We start from the raw sequence: 17,213 nt of genomic DNA, 5'->3' as shown, positions 1-17,213 counted from the left end.
ACCTCCGCCTCCCAAGTAGCTGCGATTACAGGCATGCGCCACCACGCCTGGCTGATTTTGTATTTTTCGTAGAGATGGGGTTTCTCCATGTTGCTAGTCTGCCACCACTCCCAGCTAATTTTTTGTATTTTTAGTAGAGACGCATTTTCACTATGTTGGCCAGGCTGGTCTCAAACTCCTGATCTCAGGTGATCCGCCCGCCTCAGCCTCCCAAAGTGCTGGGATTACAGGCATGAGCCACCGCACCCAGCCTCTTTCTTCTTTCTGTGGCTGAGTAAATATTCTGTTGTGTGGATAGACCACATGTTTTTTTATCCATTCTAAAGTTAGTGGACATATTTGGGTTATAGGTTTTGTTTTGCTGGTTACTTCTTTCCCTTAACAGAGTGTCTGGGAGACTTTCCCATGTCAGTGAATCTCATGATCGCTCAGTCCTATGAATGGCTTTTAGGTGATCTCATTCATTCACATGTGATGCCTGACCCCTTGGTACCTGTGGAGACCCCTGGTTCTCCTCTCTGTCGCTTCACTTCCTTCCTCCAGGGAGCCTGCAGTCCTTGGCGTGGCTCTGGTCACCTAATCCATGGTCCAATGTTATAAATGAGAAAATGGAATTTCAGGGAGAGGAAGGGGTTCACCCAGGGATCATAAACTCAGCATCGCAAGGGCCCCAGGGTTCAACTCCCAGCTGAGGCCACAGCCCTTCCCACTCAGCTTGTAATAGGCGGGCGCAGATCCTTCCATAGCCTGACGGTCTGAGCCCAGAGCCCCCACCTTGCACTCGCCACAGGGTCTGCTTCTGTGTGCCCTGTCCAGGGCCCCACTGGCTGCATTTGTCTGCTGCCTCCTGGCTCTTGTGGAAGGACTCCTTTTCTGACCCATAGCCCTGTTTCATCCCCTTCCCTTCCAGCTTTTGAAAGCTCCCAGGTCAGCACTTCTCAAATACTGTCTCCTGGCTCTTGGCACCCAGCGTCTGAAATATCAGCCTCTGCCTTCCTGCCTCATTTGCATTTCAAAAGGTCTCTTTAGGATTTGATTGGGCTCTCAGATACTCTGTACTTAAGGGTCCATCTGGAGCTCTCCTTGCCTGGCACAGTGGATCCGACCTGCATTTCAGAATCACCTGAAAGCATTTAAAAAATACTGATGTCTCAGACCTACCCCAGACCACCAGTATTTTTTTTTTTTTTTAAGTAATTCTCATGTGTACCAGGTTGAGAACCACTGTGCTAGCTACACTCTGGCCCTCATCAGCGAAGGCACATTTTTTCCTACCAACTCTTTGGAATTTGATTAAGAGCTATGTCAAGAACTGGTCCCAGGTGAGCTGTGGGTGTGCTGTGAGACCTTGGACAAGTCCCTGCCCCTCTCTCTTGGTTTCAGAAAAATAGGACTCGGATTAGATCAGTGGCTGTCACTTTCAGGGATGGGGTGTGAGAGGCGGGGATGGGAGCAAGCACGTATCCAAATCACCTGGGACCATTTTCAGAAATATACCAGCCCACCTTGAAAAGTCAAAACAACCTGTAAGCATGGTTTTATACATCCACCGCCACCATGAATCACCCCTCCTCTCTTGGGAGGAAGCGCTCAATGGAATCGTGCATCTAATTGAATGACTTCTTTAAACATTGAGAAACTTCAGTAATTGTTATTGTAACATTTCCTCCAATTCCCTCTGTAGGGCTTGTGCCATTTGGCATTCTTGCCAGCAATTTATGAACCTTTTTGTTTCTCCATAGCTTCACCAATAGACTATGTCTTCAGATATTTGGATTTTTGCCAATCTGATAGGTGAGAAACGGTATCTCAGTGTAATTTTAATTTGCATTTATCTAACAGGAGCGGGGTTGAATATCTTCTTGTGCCTTGATATCTTCATGTGCCATGATCCATTTGCCTTTCTTTTCCTGAGAACTGTTTTTTCATATCTCTAGCCTATTTTCCTACAGGTCTGGTGACCTTTTTAATGCTCTGTTTGTGAAACTCTTTCCATATTTAGGATATCAACCCTTTGTTGGTGTTATACATTACAGATATTTTTTCAGAGTTTGTCATTTATATTTTTACTTTTCTTAGGGTATTTTTATTTCCATGCAGAATTTGCTTGTGTAATCAAATGTATCTATATTTTCCTCTATTGCTTCTGGATTTTAAACATCTTATTTTTTTGAGGCAGAGTCCTGCTGTGTTGCCCAGGCTGGTCTCAAACTCCTCAACGCAAGCAGTCCTCTCACCTCAGCCTCCCAAAGTACTGGGATTACAGGCATGAGTCACTATGCCTGGCTAGCTTCTGGATTTGTTTTTTGAGACAGCATCTTGCTGTGTTGCCCAGGCTGGTCTCGAACTCTTGGCCTCAGGAATCCTCCTGTCTTGGCCTCCCAAAGTGTTGGATTACAGGCATGAGCTACCGCATCCAGCCCTCATTTTCATTTTATCCATTAGTATTCATTCTAAATTAAAGTTCCCACTAGATGTCAGTTTCATGAGGACAGGATTTTCTCTGAGGTGGAGATTTGCCTACTGAGCTTTATGGAAGAGTCTCTTGGGGAACAACACCCCAGGGAGTGAGGCAGAGCTGGAAGGTGAATTACGCCAGTGATCCCGGTAGATCCCATGGGGAGCTCCGGAGCTAGGATGGCCCTCCCTGTAGAGCTGAGGCAAGAGGTTATGGACCCGTCCCTGGATGTGGGCTCCATCCACGGATGGCACCTGCCCTTGGACAAGGTGGTTCCCCTCAGCCAGTGGCTGCCGCTGGGAGGGGTACTCAGCTTTGAAGTCTCAGCTCTGAGAATGAGTGTCTCAGTTCCGAAGGGGAATCTGGGCAAAGCACCGCAACATCCTCCATGGTTCACTGCTGTGTTCTGTACACCTACCTACCTGGCGCATGATAGGTGCTCAGGAAATCCTTTCATGAAAGACAAGCAAGAACAGAAACACAGCTTTCCAAGTCTTAGCCGAGACCAGCTGGGTCACACATGGGAGTGGGCTATAGGGGAGGAGCCCTGAGCAGGTGTTTTCAGAATCATCTCCAGTGCTTCTGGCCTGTCTCCCATTGCTGCTCACTGGGTAATCTGGAGGGCTCCTCTTACTCAACAGTCAGTGCCGTCAGGGTGGGGTGGCCTGGGGACTGGGGCCCTCCCTGGACCCTGGGCACTGTGACAGCTGTCTGCATGTGCATCACCCTATGAGCTTTCAGTCCTGACTTTTTTTTTTTTTTAATTCTCCCTTCAGCATTCCTTGAAGAAAAGAGGAACCCGCTCCCTGGGGAAGGCCGATAAGAAGCCTTCAGTGCAGGTAATTCCCAGCAGCCCCCGTAGGAAGGTTTTATTCTGAAGACCTGAGCCTGACTCTTAAGTGGCCTGGGGATCCCAGATTCTGCCCTGTCCTCCCCTTGCTCATTTTCTTTTCTTTTTTTCTTTCTCTTTTTTTTTTTTTTGAGACAGAGTCTCACTCTCTTGCCCAGGCTGCAGTGCAGTGGCACAATCTCGGCTCACTGCAACCTCTACCTCCCAGGTTCAAGCAATTTTCATGCCTCAGCCTGAAAAGTTAGCTGGGACTACAAGTAGCTGGGACTACAGGTGTGCACCACCACATCTGGCTAATTTTTGTATTTTTAGTAGAGATAGGGTTTCACCATGCTGGCCAGGCTGATCTTGAACTCCTGGCCTCAAGCAATGTACGTGCCTCGGCCTCCCAAAGTGCTGGGATTACAGTTGTGAGCCACTGCGCCCGGCCCCCTTGCTCATTTTCTTAGTTTCACTGCCCACTTTATTTCCCAAAACCACATCCTGAGCCTATGGTTCTTAGATGCTTAGATACTCACTCCCCACCCCAGCCAGGAACTTAGCAAGCAGCACTACAGTCAAATCCAAAGGTCTAGAGTTGGAGACCGAGGCTTGAATCTTGGCTCTGCCACTTGACTGCCATGTGATTGGGGTGAGTCATTTTGAGTTTCTGGACTCCATTCCCTATCTATCCCTGTCTTGGGGTTCATTGGAATAATTGGATAAAGTACTACTATATGCAGCAAAGGCCACATACCGTTAGCTCCTAGTAGTCTGGGATTGTCAGAATGCCAGGCCCTTTTCATCCTTAGCTCATTTAATCCCCTCTGTGGCTCTAGGAGGGAGGTAACGTTACTGCCGCATTTTACTGATGAAGCTGTAGTAGCAGCAGTTGCTCATCAATATGTCACCTGCTCCTGGACTCCCAGGCTATGTGTGGTGCCCCATCCTTGCTGTCATTTCAACGTCTACCCCTCTGTATCTCCCCGGGACCCTTACTTCCTTGAGGGTGTGGCTGTGTCTGATTCAACCCTGTGTTCCCAGCATATAGTTAGTGCTCCCCAAAATGCCGTGGCTGGTACTGAGCCTCCCAGCACTAACCTTCCTGGGTTGTGTCTGTCTCCGTGGCCCCAGGAGGACAGTGCGGACCTGAAGTGCCAGCTGCACTTTGCAAAGGAGGAGTCGGCCCTCATGTGCAAGAAGCTCACTAAGCTTGCCAAGGAGAACGACAGCATGAAGGAGGAGCTGCTGAAGTACCGCTCGCTCTATGGGGACCTGGACAGTGCGCTGTCAGCCGAGGAGCTGGCGGATGCCCCCCACTCGCGGGAGACCGAGCTGAAGGTGCACCTGAAGCTGGTGGAGGAGGAAGCCAATCTGCTGAGCCGCCGCATTGTCGAGCTGGAGGTGGAGAACCGAGGCCTGCGGGCTGAGATGGACGACATGAAGGATCACGGAGGTGGCTGTGGGGGTCCTGAGGCACGCCTGGCCTTCTCCGCGCTGGGTGGCAGCGAATGCGGGGAGAGCTTGGCAGAGCTGCGGCGACACCTGCAGTTCGTGGAAGAGGAGGCTGAGCTGCTGCGGCGCTCTTCTGCCGAGCTTGAGGACCAGAACAAGCTGCTGCTGAACGAGCTGGCCAAGTTCCGCTCGGAGCACGAGCTGGACGTGGCGCTGTCGGAAGACAGTTGCTCCGTGCTCAGCGAACCTTCGCAGGAGGAGCTGGCGGCCGCCAAGCTGCAGATCGGCGAGCTCAGCGGCAAGGTCAAGAAGCTGCAGTACGAGAACCGCGTGCTCCTCTCCAACCTCCAGCGCTGCGACCTCGCCTCCTGCCAGAGTACGCGGCCCATGCTGGAGACGGACGCCGAGGCCGGGGACTCTGCCCAGTGTGTGCCTGCTCCCCTGGGCGAGACACACGAGTCCCATGCGGCCCGCCTCTGCAGAGCCAGGGAGGCTGAGGCGCTGCCTGGGCTGAGGGAGCAGGCCGCCCTGGTCAGTAAGGCCATCGATGTCCTGGTGGCTGATGCCAATGGCTTCTCGGCTAGCCTCCGACTGTGTCTGGACAATGAGTGTGCTGACTTCCGGCTGCATGAGGCCCCGGACAACAGCGAGGGCCCCAGGGACACCAAGCTCATCCATGCCATCCTGGTGCGCCTGAGCATGCTGCAACAGGAGCTGAACGCCTTCACGCGGAAGGCAGACGCAGTCCTCGGGGACTCTGTCAAGGAGCAGCAGGAGTCCTTCTCATCACTGCCCACCTTGGGCTCCCAGGGGCTCTCCAAGGAGATTCTTCTGGCAAAAGACCTTGGCTCAGACTTTCAGGTAAGGTGTCTCATGCACAAATCCTATTATTTATTTTTTTCTTTTGTTTTGTTTTGTTTTTCTTGAGAGAGGGTCTCTCCCTGCCAGCCAGGCTGAAGTGCAGTGGTGCAGTCTCAGCTCCCTGCAGCCTTGATATCCTGCTCTAGCCATTCTCACCCCTCACCCTCCTGAGTACCTGGGACTACAAGTGAGCACCACCACACCTAGCTAATTTTTATTTTTTATGTTTTGAGATGGAGTCTTGCTCTGTCAGCCAGGCTGGAATGCAGTGGTGCAATTTCAGCTCACTGTAACCTTCAACTCCCAGGTTCAAGCGATTCTACTCCCTTAGCCTCCCAAGTAGCCGCGATTACAGGCGCCCTCTATCACACCTGGCTAATTTTTGTATTTTTGATAGAGATGGGGTTTCACCATGTTGGCCAGGCTGGTCTCGAACTCCTGACCTTAAGTGATCGGCCCACCTTTGCCTCCCAAAGTTCTGGGATTACAGGCGTGAGCCACTGTGCCTGGCCATAATTTTTAAATTTTTTTGTAGAGATGGGATCTCGCCATGTTGCCCAGGCTGGTCTTGAACTCCTGAGCTCAAGTGATCCACCAGCCTCAGCCTCCCAATGTGCTAGGACTATAGGTGTGAGCCACTGTGCGTGGCCTGATAGTCACATTTTAAATGGTCAGTATTTTTGTGTGTCTAGTGGAGTGGATCTAAAATATTTCATCCTTGGCAACTTGCCCTTCTAAATCATTGTCTACATATGTATCATATATTTGTTTTTCCACCCAGATTGTTTTATATCTGTTGTTACTATACACCTTATATTTTTTATGCAGTGTATCAGTTTGTTCATTTATGATGCTTGTCTGTTGTTCACACACTCTTTGTGCTCACTGCTGAAGGTGTCATGATTAGCAAAAACAGATATGATTCCCCCTCTCATTGCCCTTATCATCTAGTGGGCAGAGTCATCCAAAATATCACGTCAGTGAATGTGCAATTAGACACTGAGAGAGGAATCTGAAGGAAAGGTACATGGTTTTATGAACAAGGAACTTGACCTGGACCCTGTGCTGAGGGAGGGCCTCTGATCTGACCAGAGGTCAGAGGGATGAATGGCTGGGGGAACAGGGTTTTCAGCAGAGGAAATAGCCTGTACAAAGGCACAGCTCAGATCAGAGGCGGAAGGAGCGTGGTGTGTCCAGGGCGCTGAGTGAAGAGACAACGTGAAGCTGGACTGCACTGAGCATGGGGGAGATTTGATCTTCATCCTCAGAGCAATGGCAGGGAATTTTTCATTTCCAGGGAAAGAGAGTGACTTAGTGCTTTCTTTTTTTCTTTTTTTCTTTCTTTTCTTCTTTTTTTTTTTTTTTTTTTTTTGAGACGGAGTCTCACTCTGTCACCCAGGCTGGAGTGCAGTGGCACGATCTCAGCTCACTGCTACCTCCACCTCTCAGGTTCAAGTGATTCTCCTGCCTCAGCCTCCCAAGTAGCTGGGATTACAGGCATGTCCCACCACACCTGGCTAATTTTTGTGTTTTTAGTAGAGACGGGATTTCGTGATGTTGGCCAGGCTGGTCTTGAACTCCTGACCTCAGGTGATCCACCCGCCTCGGCCTCCCAAAGTGCTGGGATTACAGGTGTGAGCCATCGCGCCCTTCCGAGATTTAGCACTTTTTTTTTTAACAACTATACAGTGATATGTGCCATAATTTCTTTAACTCAAGACCTGTTGATCCAGTTTCATCTTACTTGTTTAAGCAAGCACACTGCCTTTTTTTTTTTTTTTTTTTTTTTTTTAAGAAACAGTCCTGCTCTGTTGCCCAGGCTGGAGGGCATTGGTATGATCACAGCTTGCTGCAGCCTCAAATTGTAGATGGAATTATAGGCATGTGCCCATAGATTGCTCTGTTATCTCCCTCTTGGTTCTTCTTGAAAGAGGGATGAACAGAGGTCACACATGTGATAGGATAGTTGGGGCTGACTCAGAAGGTTTGTGCACAAGACACACATTCACAAAATCACTTCCCACTGACCTAGTCATTCATCCTTTCTGCAAGCATTCACTGAATGGCAGCAGTGCTCCAGCCAGGGCTGGGTCTGGGTTGCAGAGGTGAATCTACCAGGGTCCTAGCCCTCCGATGGGTGGTTCAAGCCTCTTAGGGAGCGCAGAGGCCTGGGGTGGGTGTTTCTGGCACCCCTCGGGCCCCTCCCCATGGTGATATTTGGTTTGTTCTGCCTGTGCCTCTGGGTGCAGCCACCTGACTTCAGGGACCTGCCGGAATGGGAACCCAGGATCCGAGAGGCCTTCCGCACTGGTGACTTGGACTCTAAGCCCGACCTCAGCCGGAGCTTCAGGCCTTACCGAGCTGAAGACAATGATTCCTATGCCTCTGAGGTGGGTCTAGGCCTGAGCAAGCAGGGGATTGGGTAGGAGGAAAGTGACTGAGGCCTGTCAAAAGCAGAGTGGTGCATATATCACTTAGCTGGTGAGGATATGGGTTTGGGGAAATAAGGAAGTTTGGGACATTCTCATGGCCTGTTCCAAGGAAACTTATAAACTCATCTTCATAAATTATTTTTTTTTCTGTATTAAATTCCACTGGGAATTTAACAATTTATGTAATTTTTTTGTTTGTTTGTTTTTGAGATGGAGACTCGCTCTGTCCCCCTGACTGGAGTGCGGTGGCGCGATCTTGGCTCACTGCAAGCTCCGCCTCCCGGGATCATGCCATTCTCCTGCCTCAGCCTCCTGAGTAGCTGGGACTACAGGCACCCGCCAACGTGCCCGGCTAATTTTTTGTAATTTTAGTAGAGACGGGGTTTCACCGTGGTCTCAATCTACTGACCTTGTGATCCGCCTGCCTCAGCCTCCCAAAGTACAATTTATGTAATTTAATGGAACTACTTATTTATGTAGCAGGAAGGCAGCAGTCTCTATAGTCAGGCAGTTTGAGTTTCAATTGTGGATCCACTCTTTACCTGGCTGTGAGATCTTGGATAAGTCATCTTACCTCTCTGATTCTCAGTTTTCTCACCTGTAAAATGAAGGTGCCTCACAGGGTTGTTGAAAGGATTAAATACATGAAAAGCCATAGCTTAAGGCCTGGCCCACATTGGGTGAGGATGAGGAGGAGGATGATGATTATGATGATAATGACACATCTGTGGGATTCAGACTTGACCTGACTTCAAGTCTCAGTTCTGCCAGTGTTCCTGTGTGACCGTGGACAGGTTTCTACCTTCTGGCCACAGCTTCCCTGTTGGTAACATGGGAGGGTTAGAGTGAATGGTGGCTATCGAATTGCTAGGATTCTTTGATCCTCAGGGAATTCTGGGTAGTTCTGAGCCCCTTCTAAGCCTACTGAGCTTCTCCTTGCTTTTCATAATGAGCCTGAAGCAGGAAAAGGCTCCTGTGGACTGGGTGGAGTATCTCTGAAACCCTGAACCTTGCAGAGTCCTGTGTATTTTCCAGCCTGAGTACCTTTCTGAGCATCTCTTGGAAGATAACTCTGTGGTCCCAGGAAGGCCAGCCCATGACTATGTAGGAAGGAGAAGCTCACTTGAAGCTGATGGATCAGACTCTCTAAGTGAGCCTCCTGGAAGCCATGGCAAAAAGAGAAAAAACTGAGATAACTCAGTTCTCATTTTCTGAGAAAAGGAAATAGGCCTATTCTTTTTTTTTTTTTTTTTTTTTTAGACTGAGTCTTGCTCTGTCGTCCAGTCTGGAGTGCAGTGGTACGATCTTGGCTCACTGTAACCTCCATTTCCTGAGTTCAAATGAATCTCATGCCTCAGCCCTCCTGATTAGGTGGTACTATAGGCGTGTGCCACCATGCCCAGCTAATTTTCATATTTTTAGTAGAGACAGGGTTTTGTCATGTTGCCCAGGAGGCTGGTCTCAAACTCTGGGGCTCAAGTGATCCTCCCGTCTCGGCCTCCCAGAGTGCTGGTATTGCAGGCGTGAACCACCATGCCCTGCCAGGAAGTAGGCCTATTCTATAGGCTTACCTGTAGAAAAAATAATTTCCTGCACACATTCAATTATTTGTTTCATTCAGTCACTCTTTATTGAGCAGTGACAATTGCCCAGTGCTGTTGAACACTGAGTTCAAGGAGGATACCAGGGAGCAGACAGTATGTAGCCCTGCAAAAATTTTTAATGCAAAACAGATATAGAAGATATACCTCAAGTCACTGTGCCTTCCACTGCCAAATCATCATATTATTGACCATATAATGAATGTTTACTTTCACAGAGGGACATTTGCCATACCTAGGAATGTTTTATGTAGGAGTTCTGGGGCCAGGCACTGTAACTCACACCTGTAATTTCAGCACTTTGGAAGACCCAGGTGGGCAGATTGCTTAAGCCTAGGAGTTCAAGATGAGCCTGGGCAACATGGCAAAATCCTGTCTCTACCAAAAATATATAAAAATTAGCCAGGTATGATGGCGGGCGCCTGTAATCCCAGTTACTTGAGAGGCTGAGGCAGGAGAATTGCTTGAACCTGGGAGGCAGAGGTTGCAGTGAGCCAAGATCGTGCTCAAGTCTGGCAAAACTCCATTGAGAGAGAGAAAGAGAGAGGAGGGATGGAGGGAAGGGAAGGGAAGGAAGGAAGGAAAGGAGGGAGGGAGGGAGGGAGGGGAGGGTGAAGGTCGGAGGTCAGAAGGTCTTCACACAGTTCCCATGGTTACATTTAGTGTGTGTCCATGTCCTTTATATGTTTTTCTATGGAGGTCTATAGCTTTTTTGGTTTTGTTTTTCTACTTTCTGTTGAAGTATAACATAATAACATACATAAAATAAGGACACTGTCCTTAAGGGTACCCCTGAATGGATTGTTACATATGTATAGATCCATTAAACGTCTTTTAAGTCCCATCATTTCGTATCTAAGTTGTTTCTAAAATATTGCAATTATAAACAATGAAACAATGAACATCTTTGTGAATCAAACTTAGTTTCCCCAGTACCTTATTAAGATAAATTTCAAAGAGAAAAGATCAAGTTCCAATGGTAACAAAAGCCAGATTTGATATATACTGTTTCATTTAATCATCATGACGACCCTCTAAGGTGGGGACAGTCATTCTGCCTGATTTGTATTTGGACAGCTTGGGTCCAACTTCCCATCATTCCCCTACCACTGTCATCCTGAGATCACAATTTCTATCCACTTCTTCCCCTCTCTCCCTCCTCATTATCTGTGTCCCCTGTCCACACCACAGATCAAGGAGCTGCAGCTGGTGCTGGCTGAGGCCCACGACAGCCTCCGGGGCTTGCAAGAGCAGCTCTCCCAGGAGCGGCAGCTGCGAAAGGAGGAGGCCGACAATTTCAACCAGAAAATGGTCCAGGTGCGTGGTGCCCAGCGCTTTCCAGGCAGCTATTCCTACAGCCTCTTTGAGCTGGAAGCAGAGGCCTTGAGGATCTATGGGCCCTCTGAAGTCAAGAATGTTAGGGGAGGCTAGGCGTGGTGGCTTACCCTTGTAATCCCAGCACTTTGGGAGGTCGAGGCAGGCAGATCACTTGAGGCCAGGAGTTTGAGACCAACCTGGTCAACATGGTGAAACCCCACCTCTACTAAAAATACAAAAATTAGCCAGGCATGCTTGTGCGCGCCTGTAATCCCAGCTACTCGGGAGGCTGAGGCAAGAGAATCGCTTGAACCCAGGAGGCAGAGGTTACAGTGAGCCAAGATCGTCCCACTGCAGTCTAGCCTGGGCGACAGAGTGATCTCAAAAAAAAAAAAAAGGAATGAAAGAATTAAGGGAAACCTGAGTCTTCAGCCCCTTTGCCCTGCTGGGATGTTATTGCACGTGCCATTGTGCATTAGCTGTGTAATAGGACTATCATTGGCTGCCTGTGGGACCTGGGGCCAGTCCTGTTTTCTCTCAGGACCTCAGTTTCCCATTTATGAAATGGTGCCCTCATCAGACCTGGCTTCTAATCAAGATAATAGTTCTGGAATAACATTTGTTAAGCCCTTTCTGTATGCTGGGCCTGTCCAATGCACTTTCCACCCATTATGTCTTTTCATCCTTGTGCCCTCCCTTATCACCATTTTGCAGATGGGGAAACTGACGCCCAGAGAGCCAGAGTGCTCTGCCCAGGGTTGCACATCCAGAGCGCAGCGGAGCTGGGCCTCTAATCCAGGTCCCTCTGTTAGCCGTGACTCTGCATTTTTTCCTAGGGTGTTGCCCAGTCATCAGCCATCCTCAACCCTGACACGCCCTTTGCTCTCCACGCGTCACCCCTCCCTGCTATCATCGCTCACCCTCGCAGGTTCCTCACTGAACATGAGAGTCCACGTGAGACATTTGGTTCCCAGGAGGTGCTCAGTATATGATGTCATGTTTTTTTAGTCAGAGCCAGGGTCAAATCCCAGCTCCTTCAGTGATGTGTCACTGTGGCTGCAGTAGCAGAGGGCAGTGCTCGTCTGAATAGACTGCGCCACGCGTGGTGGGATCCCGGGCAGGGATCACTCACAGGCACCACCCAGACTTTCCTCCCTGCCCCACTCCAGGGGCCCGGAAAGGGGTGGGGGAGAGGGAAGGGCCCTGGGATTGCTCAAGCTCTTGTCCCCCGGCAGCTGAAGGAGGACCAGCAGAGGGCGCTCCTGAGGCGGGAGTTTGAGCTGCAGAGTCTGAGCCTCCAGCGGAGGCTGGAGCAGAAATTCTGGAGCCAGGAGAAGAACATGCTGGTGCAGGAGTCCCAGCAGTTCAAGCACAACTTCTTGCTGCTCTTCATGAAGCTCAGGTGGTTCCTCAAGCGCTGGCGGCAGGGCAAAGTTTTGCCCAGCGAGGGGGATGACTTCCTCGAGGTAAGATTGGGCCTGGGACTGGGACTGGGAGTATGGGCTGGGGAGAGAGGGACAGGAAAGGGACGCCCAGCTGGATTTGACACAGCTCCTAGACTCGCATACCTGCCATCAGCATGCAAGCTTCCTTCTCTGCATTCGTTGCTCCTTTTTTTTTTTTTTTTTTTTGAGATGGAGTCTCTCTCTGTCGCCCAGGCCTGAGTGAAGTGGCACAGTCTCGGCTCACTGCAATCTCCGTCTGTCTCCCAGGTTCAAGCAATTCTCCTGCCTCACCCTCCCGAGTAGCTGGGACTACAGGCGCCTGCCACCATGCCCTGCTAGTTTTTGTAGAGATGGGGTTTCACCATGTTGACCAGGCTGCTCTCGAACTCCTGACCATGTGATCCGCCCGCCTCAGCCTCCCAAAGTGCTGGGATTACAGGTGTTAGCCACCGCACCTGGCCATCGTTGCTCTTTACTGGGCATGTGGCGGGTGCTTGCTGGGGGTACCATGAGGAAGATGACACGCTTCGTCCCGGCCTCAATAGCAGAAAGGATCCTTGGGGCTGGCAGGTCTTTAACACAGAGTCCTCAGAGGCAGCAGTATCGAGGTGAATGTAGGAATCTAGTTTTGTAGTAGCATCAGGTACAGGTATACATTTTTATTCAGTGCCCTGGGAGGCTCCCCTGGGCCCCTTCCCAGAATTTTTTTTTTTTTTTTTTTTTTTTGAGACAGAGTCTCACTCTGTTACCCAGGCTGGAGTGGAGTGCAGTGCCACGATCTTGGCTCACTGCAATCTCCACCTCCCGGGTTCAAGGAATTCTGCCTCAGCCTACCGAGTAGCTGGGATTACAGGCACGTGGCACCATACCCAGCTAATTTTTGTATTTTTAGTAAAGACAGGTTTTCTCCATGTTGGCCAGGCTGGTCTCTTGAACTCCTGACCTCAAGTAATCCATCCCCCTTGGTCTCCCAAAGTGCTGGGATTACAGGCATGAGCCACCATGCCCAGCCGAAAGATATGTTTATTTAACAAGAGGGAGTAGGCTGGATTAAAAACACTGGTGATAGTACAGGTGGTATTAGGGTGTGGCAGGAAATGTGTGGGGGCAGAGCTTTGGGAATGTGTGAAGCTTAGAAAGGACCCACCTGGCCCATTCGTGCCCCAGTCTGTGCAGGACCCTCTGCTGCTCAAAGCCCCTGTCTCCTGTCATCAGCACAGCAGCAGGGAGGAGAAGGGGACTTACAAAGATGTCAGACCTTGGTCACACTCATCTTAGTTGACACTGCTCACTTTGGCCTTGTCCTTTTGGGTTCAGGTACCTCGAATCTAGCCCAGGCTTGGCCCTCCTCGTCCAGGCTACTGTCTGTAGGCCCCTTTCCAGATCAAATAGGGAGCATTGGCATGCCTCAAGTTGCCATGTACGCCATCAGGGGTACTCCAGAGGAGCCCAGATGCCCTAGGAGCCAGGCATGACAGTTAGACCTGAGTGTATAGCAAGACCCTGCATCACCCTATCTCAGTGGAGCTCATCATTCTCGAAGGCCACTAGCTCCTCCCCAGGGCCTCATGGGAGAGTCCCTGCCGCCATTCCATGGGCCCACACCCTGCTGCCCTGACCCTGCAGTGCCTGACACAGGGCCGCCCTGGGAGCATCAGCCTCGAGCCTCTTGTCTGAAGCTGTCTCTTCTGTGACGTTTGGAAACAGAGGAGCCCTCTCACCTGTTTGGAAGTCTCACGGTCCTCTGGACGAAGCCCAGTTTAAGGGAATGACCTGCAGGCCACACAGTCTGCATTTTAAGTCAGTTTGTCTGACTTGAACCCTCCACATTTGGTGAAAACCTTTCTAGCCATTTCCATATCCTAGAGTAAAAGAGAGAGAAACTTACTTTAGGAAAGGAAAAAATAGAGTATAAACAGAAAATTGGCCAGGTGCAGTGGCTCACGCCTGTAATCTCAGCACTTCGAGAGGCTAAGGTGGGCAGATCACTTGAGGTCAGGAGTTAGAGACCAGCCTGGCCAACATGGTGAAACCCCATCTCTACTAAAAATACAAAAATTAGCTGGGAACGGTGGCGCACACCGGTAGTTCCAGCTGCTTGGGAGCCTGAAGCAGGAGAATCTCTTGAACCTGCAAGGCAGAGGTTGCAGTGAGCCAAGATCATGCCATTGCACTCCAGCCTGGGTGACACAGTGACACTCCGTCTCAAAAAAAATAAAGAGACACAGAAAATTACATAACATATATGCCTCTAATTAAGAAATATGTACATTTACCAAAATAGGCATAATTAATAAGATATAAACATAATCATGCTAGGCACGGTGGCTCGCACCTATAATCCCCGCATTTTGGGAGGCTGAGGCAGGAGGATTGCTTGAGCACAGAAGATGACTCATTCCCTTTTGCCTTATTTCCATCATAAACTAGGTCCCTGATCTCCTTGGCTGGCCCTGGACTCTTGCCCAGAATCCATCAGCAATAAATCCAAGCCCCCAGCAAGATCACTTCTGTCCACCCAAACCTTTGGTCACCCTTATGTAGCATTGTGGGAGTGCACATGGCCTTTTCATTTCAACCGCAGTGCCTGCCTTGACCCAGCCTGTCAACATGGTTATTTCAGAGTGACTCTCAGGGATGCTTCCTGGTCTTTGGGGCAGAATAGATGTCGTGGGAGGCTAGGAGGGCCTGACTGTCCAGCCGTGCTCCTCAACCTATACGGTGCCCAAGGTTGGAATTAAAATTTGGGAAAACTTCCCACCTGCAGTTAAGCATGGTTTTTAAAAAACAGGTGAACAGCATGAAGGAGCTGTACCTGCTGATGGAGGAAGAGGAGATAAACGCTCAGCATTCTGATAACAAGGCCTGCACGGGAGACAGCTGGACCCAGAACACGGTGTGTTTCCAGCCCCTTCGCGGTCCTGTTGTGTCCATTCATTCCTTTGTCTGCTCAGTGATCAATTCCTACTGCTTTCTCTGACCCCATTCCTGGACACTGGAGTTGCAGAAGGTTATTGCCTGGTCATCCCAGGGCAGTAACAGAATCCAGATGATGGACTGTGGGGTCATAAGCAAGACAGCAAGTAATTCTCTTTGCAGTATAGGGGACAGCATCACAGTGAAGGGGTCATGGATGATGGGTTTTGAAGGATGTATAGGAGTTTACCTAATAGAGAATGGGGACTATTCTGGACCAAGAGAACTGTGTGTGCTAAGGTGTGGCAAGGTGTTTTGGTATTGAGTATGGCTTGGGAGGTACATGGTGAGGGTAAGGACATCAGGCTAGAGGCATCTGAAGAGGGGCCTTGTGGTCTAGGGTCAGGAACCTTCAAATCAAGCCATAAGTCAGAGAGAACAGTGTGGTCCGGATCCCAGGGTCACACACGGTAAGCTGGGGTAGGGATGGGAAATGAGAGCATGGGCCCAGGAAAGAAGATTTGGGACCAAGTCAGGCAAACTGAGGGAGTCTGCATGAATTTGACCCCACACTGGCCTGCGTGTGTCAGAGAGGATCCTGAGTGGGGAGAAAGACCCACGGCCCAGACGCTACAGAGCCTTGAAGAAGCCAGATGATTCAGCTCAGAGTTAGGCTGAATAATTATTATTGTAACTGCAGGGTTTTTTTTCTTGGTGTCAGATTTGGGACTCATGTCAGCCTAGGAGGTAGCCAGGGCTGGGCTTGTCATTCCCATGTTATGGGTGAGATGACCTAGAGAGGCCGTGGGACTTGCCTGAGGCCTCGTGGAGTCCCAAGCTGGACTCCTAGGTGAGTTCTCTGAGCCCAGATTCCCCCCCCTACCCGCCGAGGCTCTTGACTCAGGTTTTGCCTTCTGTCTGCAGCCCAATGAGTACATCAAGACACTGGCCGACATGAAGGTGACGCTGAAGGAGCTGTGCTGGCTTCTCCGGGATGAACGCCGTGGTCTGACGGAGCTTCAGCAACAATTTGCTAAGGCCAAGGCTACCTGGGAGACAGAGCGGGCAGAGCTCAAGGGCCATACCACCCAGGTGAGCCCCCCACCTGTCAGAGGCCTCTCCCCTCTCACCCAAGCCTTTAGCTGTCAGATCGGAGTAGGATGCCAAGGCCATGCTCCTAGAGGAATAAGAACCCCTTTGCTTCACCTGTGGCCCAGAGAGGGCAAGAGACTTGCCTAAAGTCACACAGCAAGGGTATCAGAAATGGTGGGGAATGGGAGTCACGGGGGAAGGGAAGGAAGGTGAGGGATTGCACCCTGGGCTCACAGGTGAGGCTGGCGCGCACCCCCACTGCCTGCTGTCCTCATTTGCTCCTTCCTTTCCTCATAAACACTCCTTCAGCCCCCACTGCCTGGCTCTGTTTTGCTCCCTCCACTCAAACTGGGGGCCCCCCGCAACTCCCCAGCGTGCCCAAAGGAGCTTTAACCAGGAGCCCTGGGGGTTTGGGTTTGGGGTCTGCTGTGCGCCTGAGGCTGACTTGCTGCCTCCTTTGGCCTGAAGAGTGAGAGGGTAGGCTTCCTCCCACTCGGAGAGAATGCTCTGACCCCACAGCTCGGGCTCCAGCCTCTTCCATCCAGCCTGCCCCTGCCGCAAACTGTCTTCCCAGGCAGCAGCAGCCTCTGGGAGGCAGGCACTCCGATGGTCTCTGCTGGACGGGTGACAAAACTGGCACAGATGAGTTAAATTTATCTCCCAAGGTCACCCGGCTAATAAGTGGCAGACTGGCCCTTGCTCCCCCAAACCTCTAACCCCTGGCTCCCTGTGACCCCAATTCCACCTCCTTTTTTATTTATTTATTTATTTTTTTGAGACAGAATCTCACTGTGTCACCCAGGCTGG

The 17,213-nt window shown here is 50.4% G+C and overlaps 1 protein-coding gene and 1 long non-coding RNA gene across 6 annotated transcripts in view; one reads left to right on the top strand and one right to left on the bottom strand.

The window, feature by feature from the left end:
* MTCL2 (microtubule crosslinking factor 2) overlaps positions 1 to 17,213 on the top strand; it is a 91,603-nt gene that overhangs the window by 44,211 nt on the left and 30,179 nt on the right. For all 5 annotated transcript variants that reach the window (XR_013399850.1, XM_077951647.1, XM_077951649.1 and 2 more), the window contains 7 exons: positions 3,235 to 3,297; positions 4,422 to 5,603; positions 7,853 to 7,993; positions 10,828 to 10,953; positions 12,189 to 12,419; positions 15,190 to 15,294; positions 16,239 to 16,406. Coding sequence is in view for 4 of the 5 variants with exons in the window: in XM_077951647.1 (XP_077807773.1) it covers positions 3,235 to 3,297; positions 4,422 to 5,603; positions 7,853 to 7,993; positions 10,828 to 10,953; positions 12,189 to 12,419; positions 15,190 to 15,294; positions 16,239 to 16,406 (2,016 nt within the window). In the remaining variant the exon portion in view is untranslated. The remainder of the gene's footprint in view (positions 1 to 3,234; positions 3,298 to 4,421; positions 5,604 to 7,852; positions 7,994 to 10,827; positions 10,954 to 12,188; positions 12,420 to 15,189; positions 15,295 to 16,238; positions 16,407 to 17,213) is intronic.
* Positions 12,593 to 17,188, bottom strand: LOC144332139 (uncharacterized). Its single transcript, XR_013399913.1, has 2 exons — positions 14,432 to 17,188; positions 12,593 to 12,730 (listed from the first exon to the last, which is right to left on the bottom strand). It is a non-coding gene; the product is annotated as an uncharacterized LOC144332139 (long non-coding RNA).

Source organism: Macaca mulatta, chromosome 10 (assembly GCF_049350105.2).
Source record: "Macaca mulatta isolate MMU2019108-1 chromosome 10, T2T-MMU8v2.0, whole genome shotgun sequence".
NCBI classification, from domain to species: domain Eukaryota; kingdom Metazoa; phylum Chordata; class Mammalia; order Primates; family Cercopithecidae; genus Macaca; species Macaca mulatta.
This window is presented reverse-complemented; position numbering and strand designations above follow the sequence as displayed.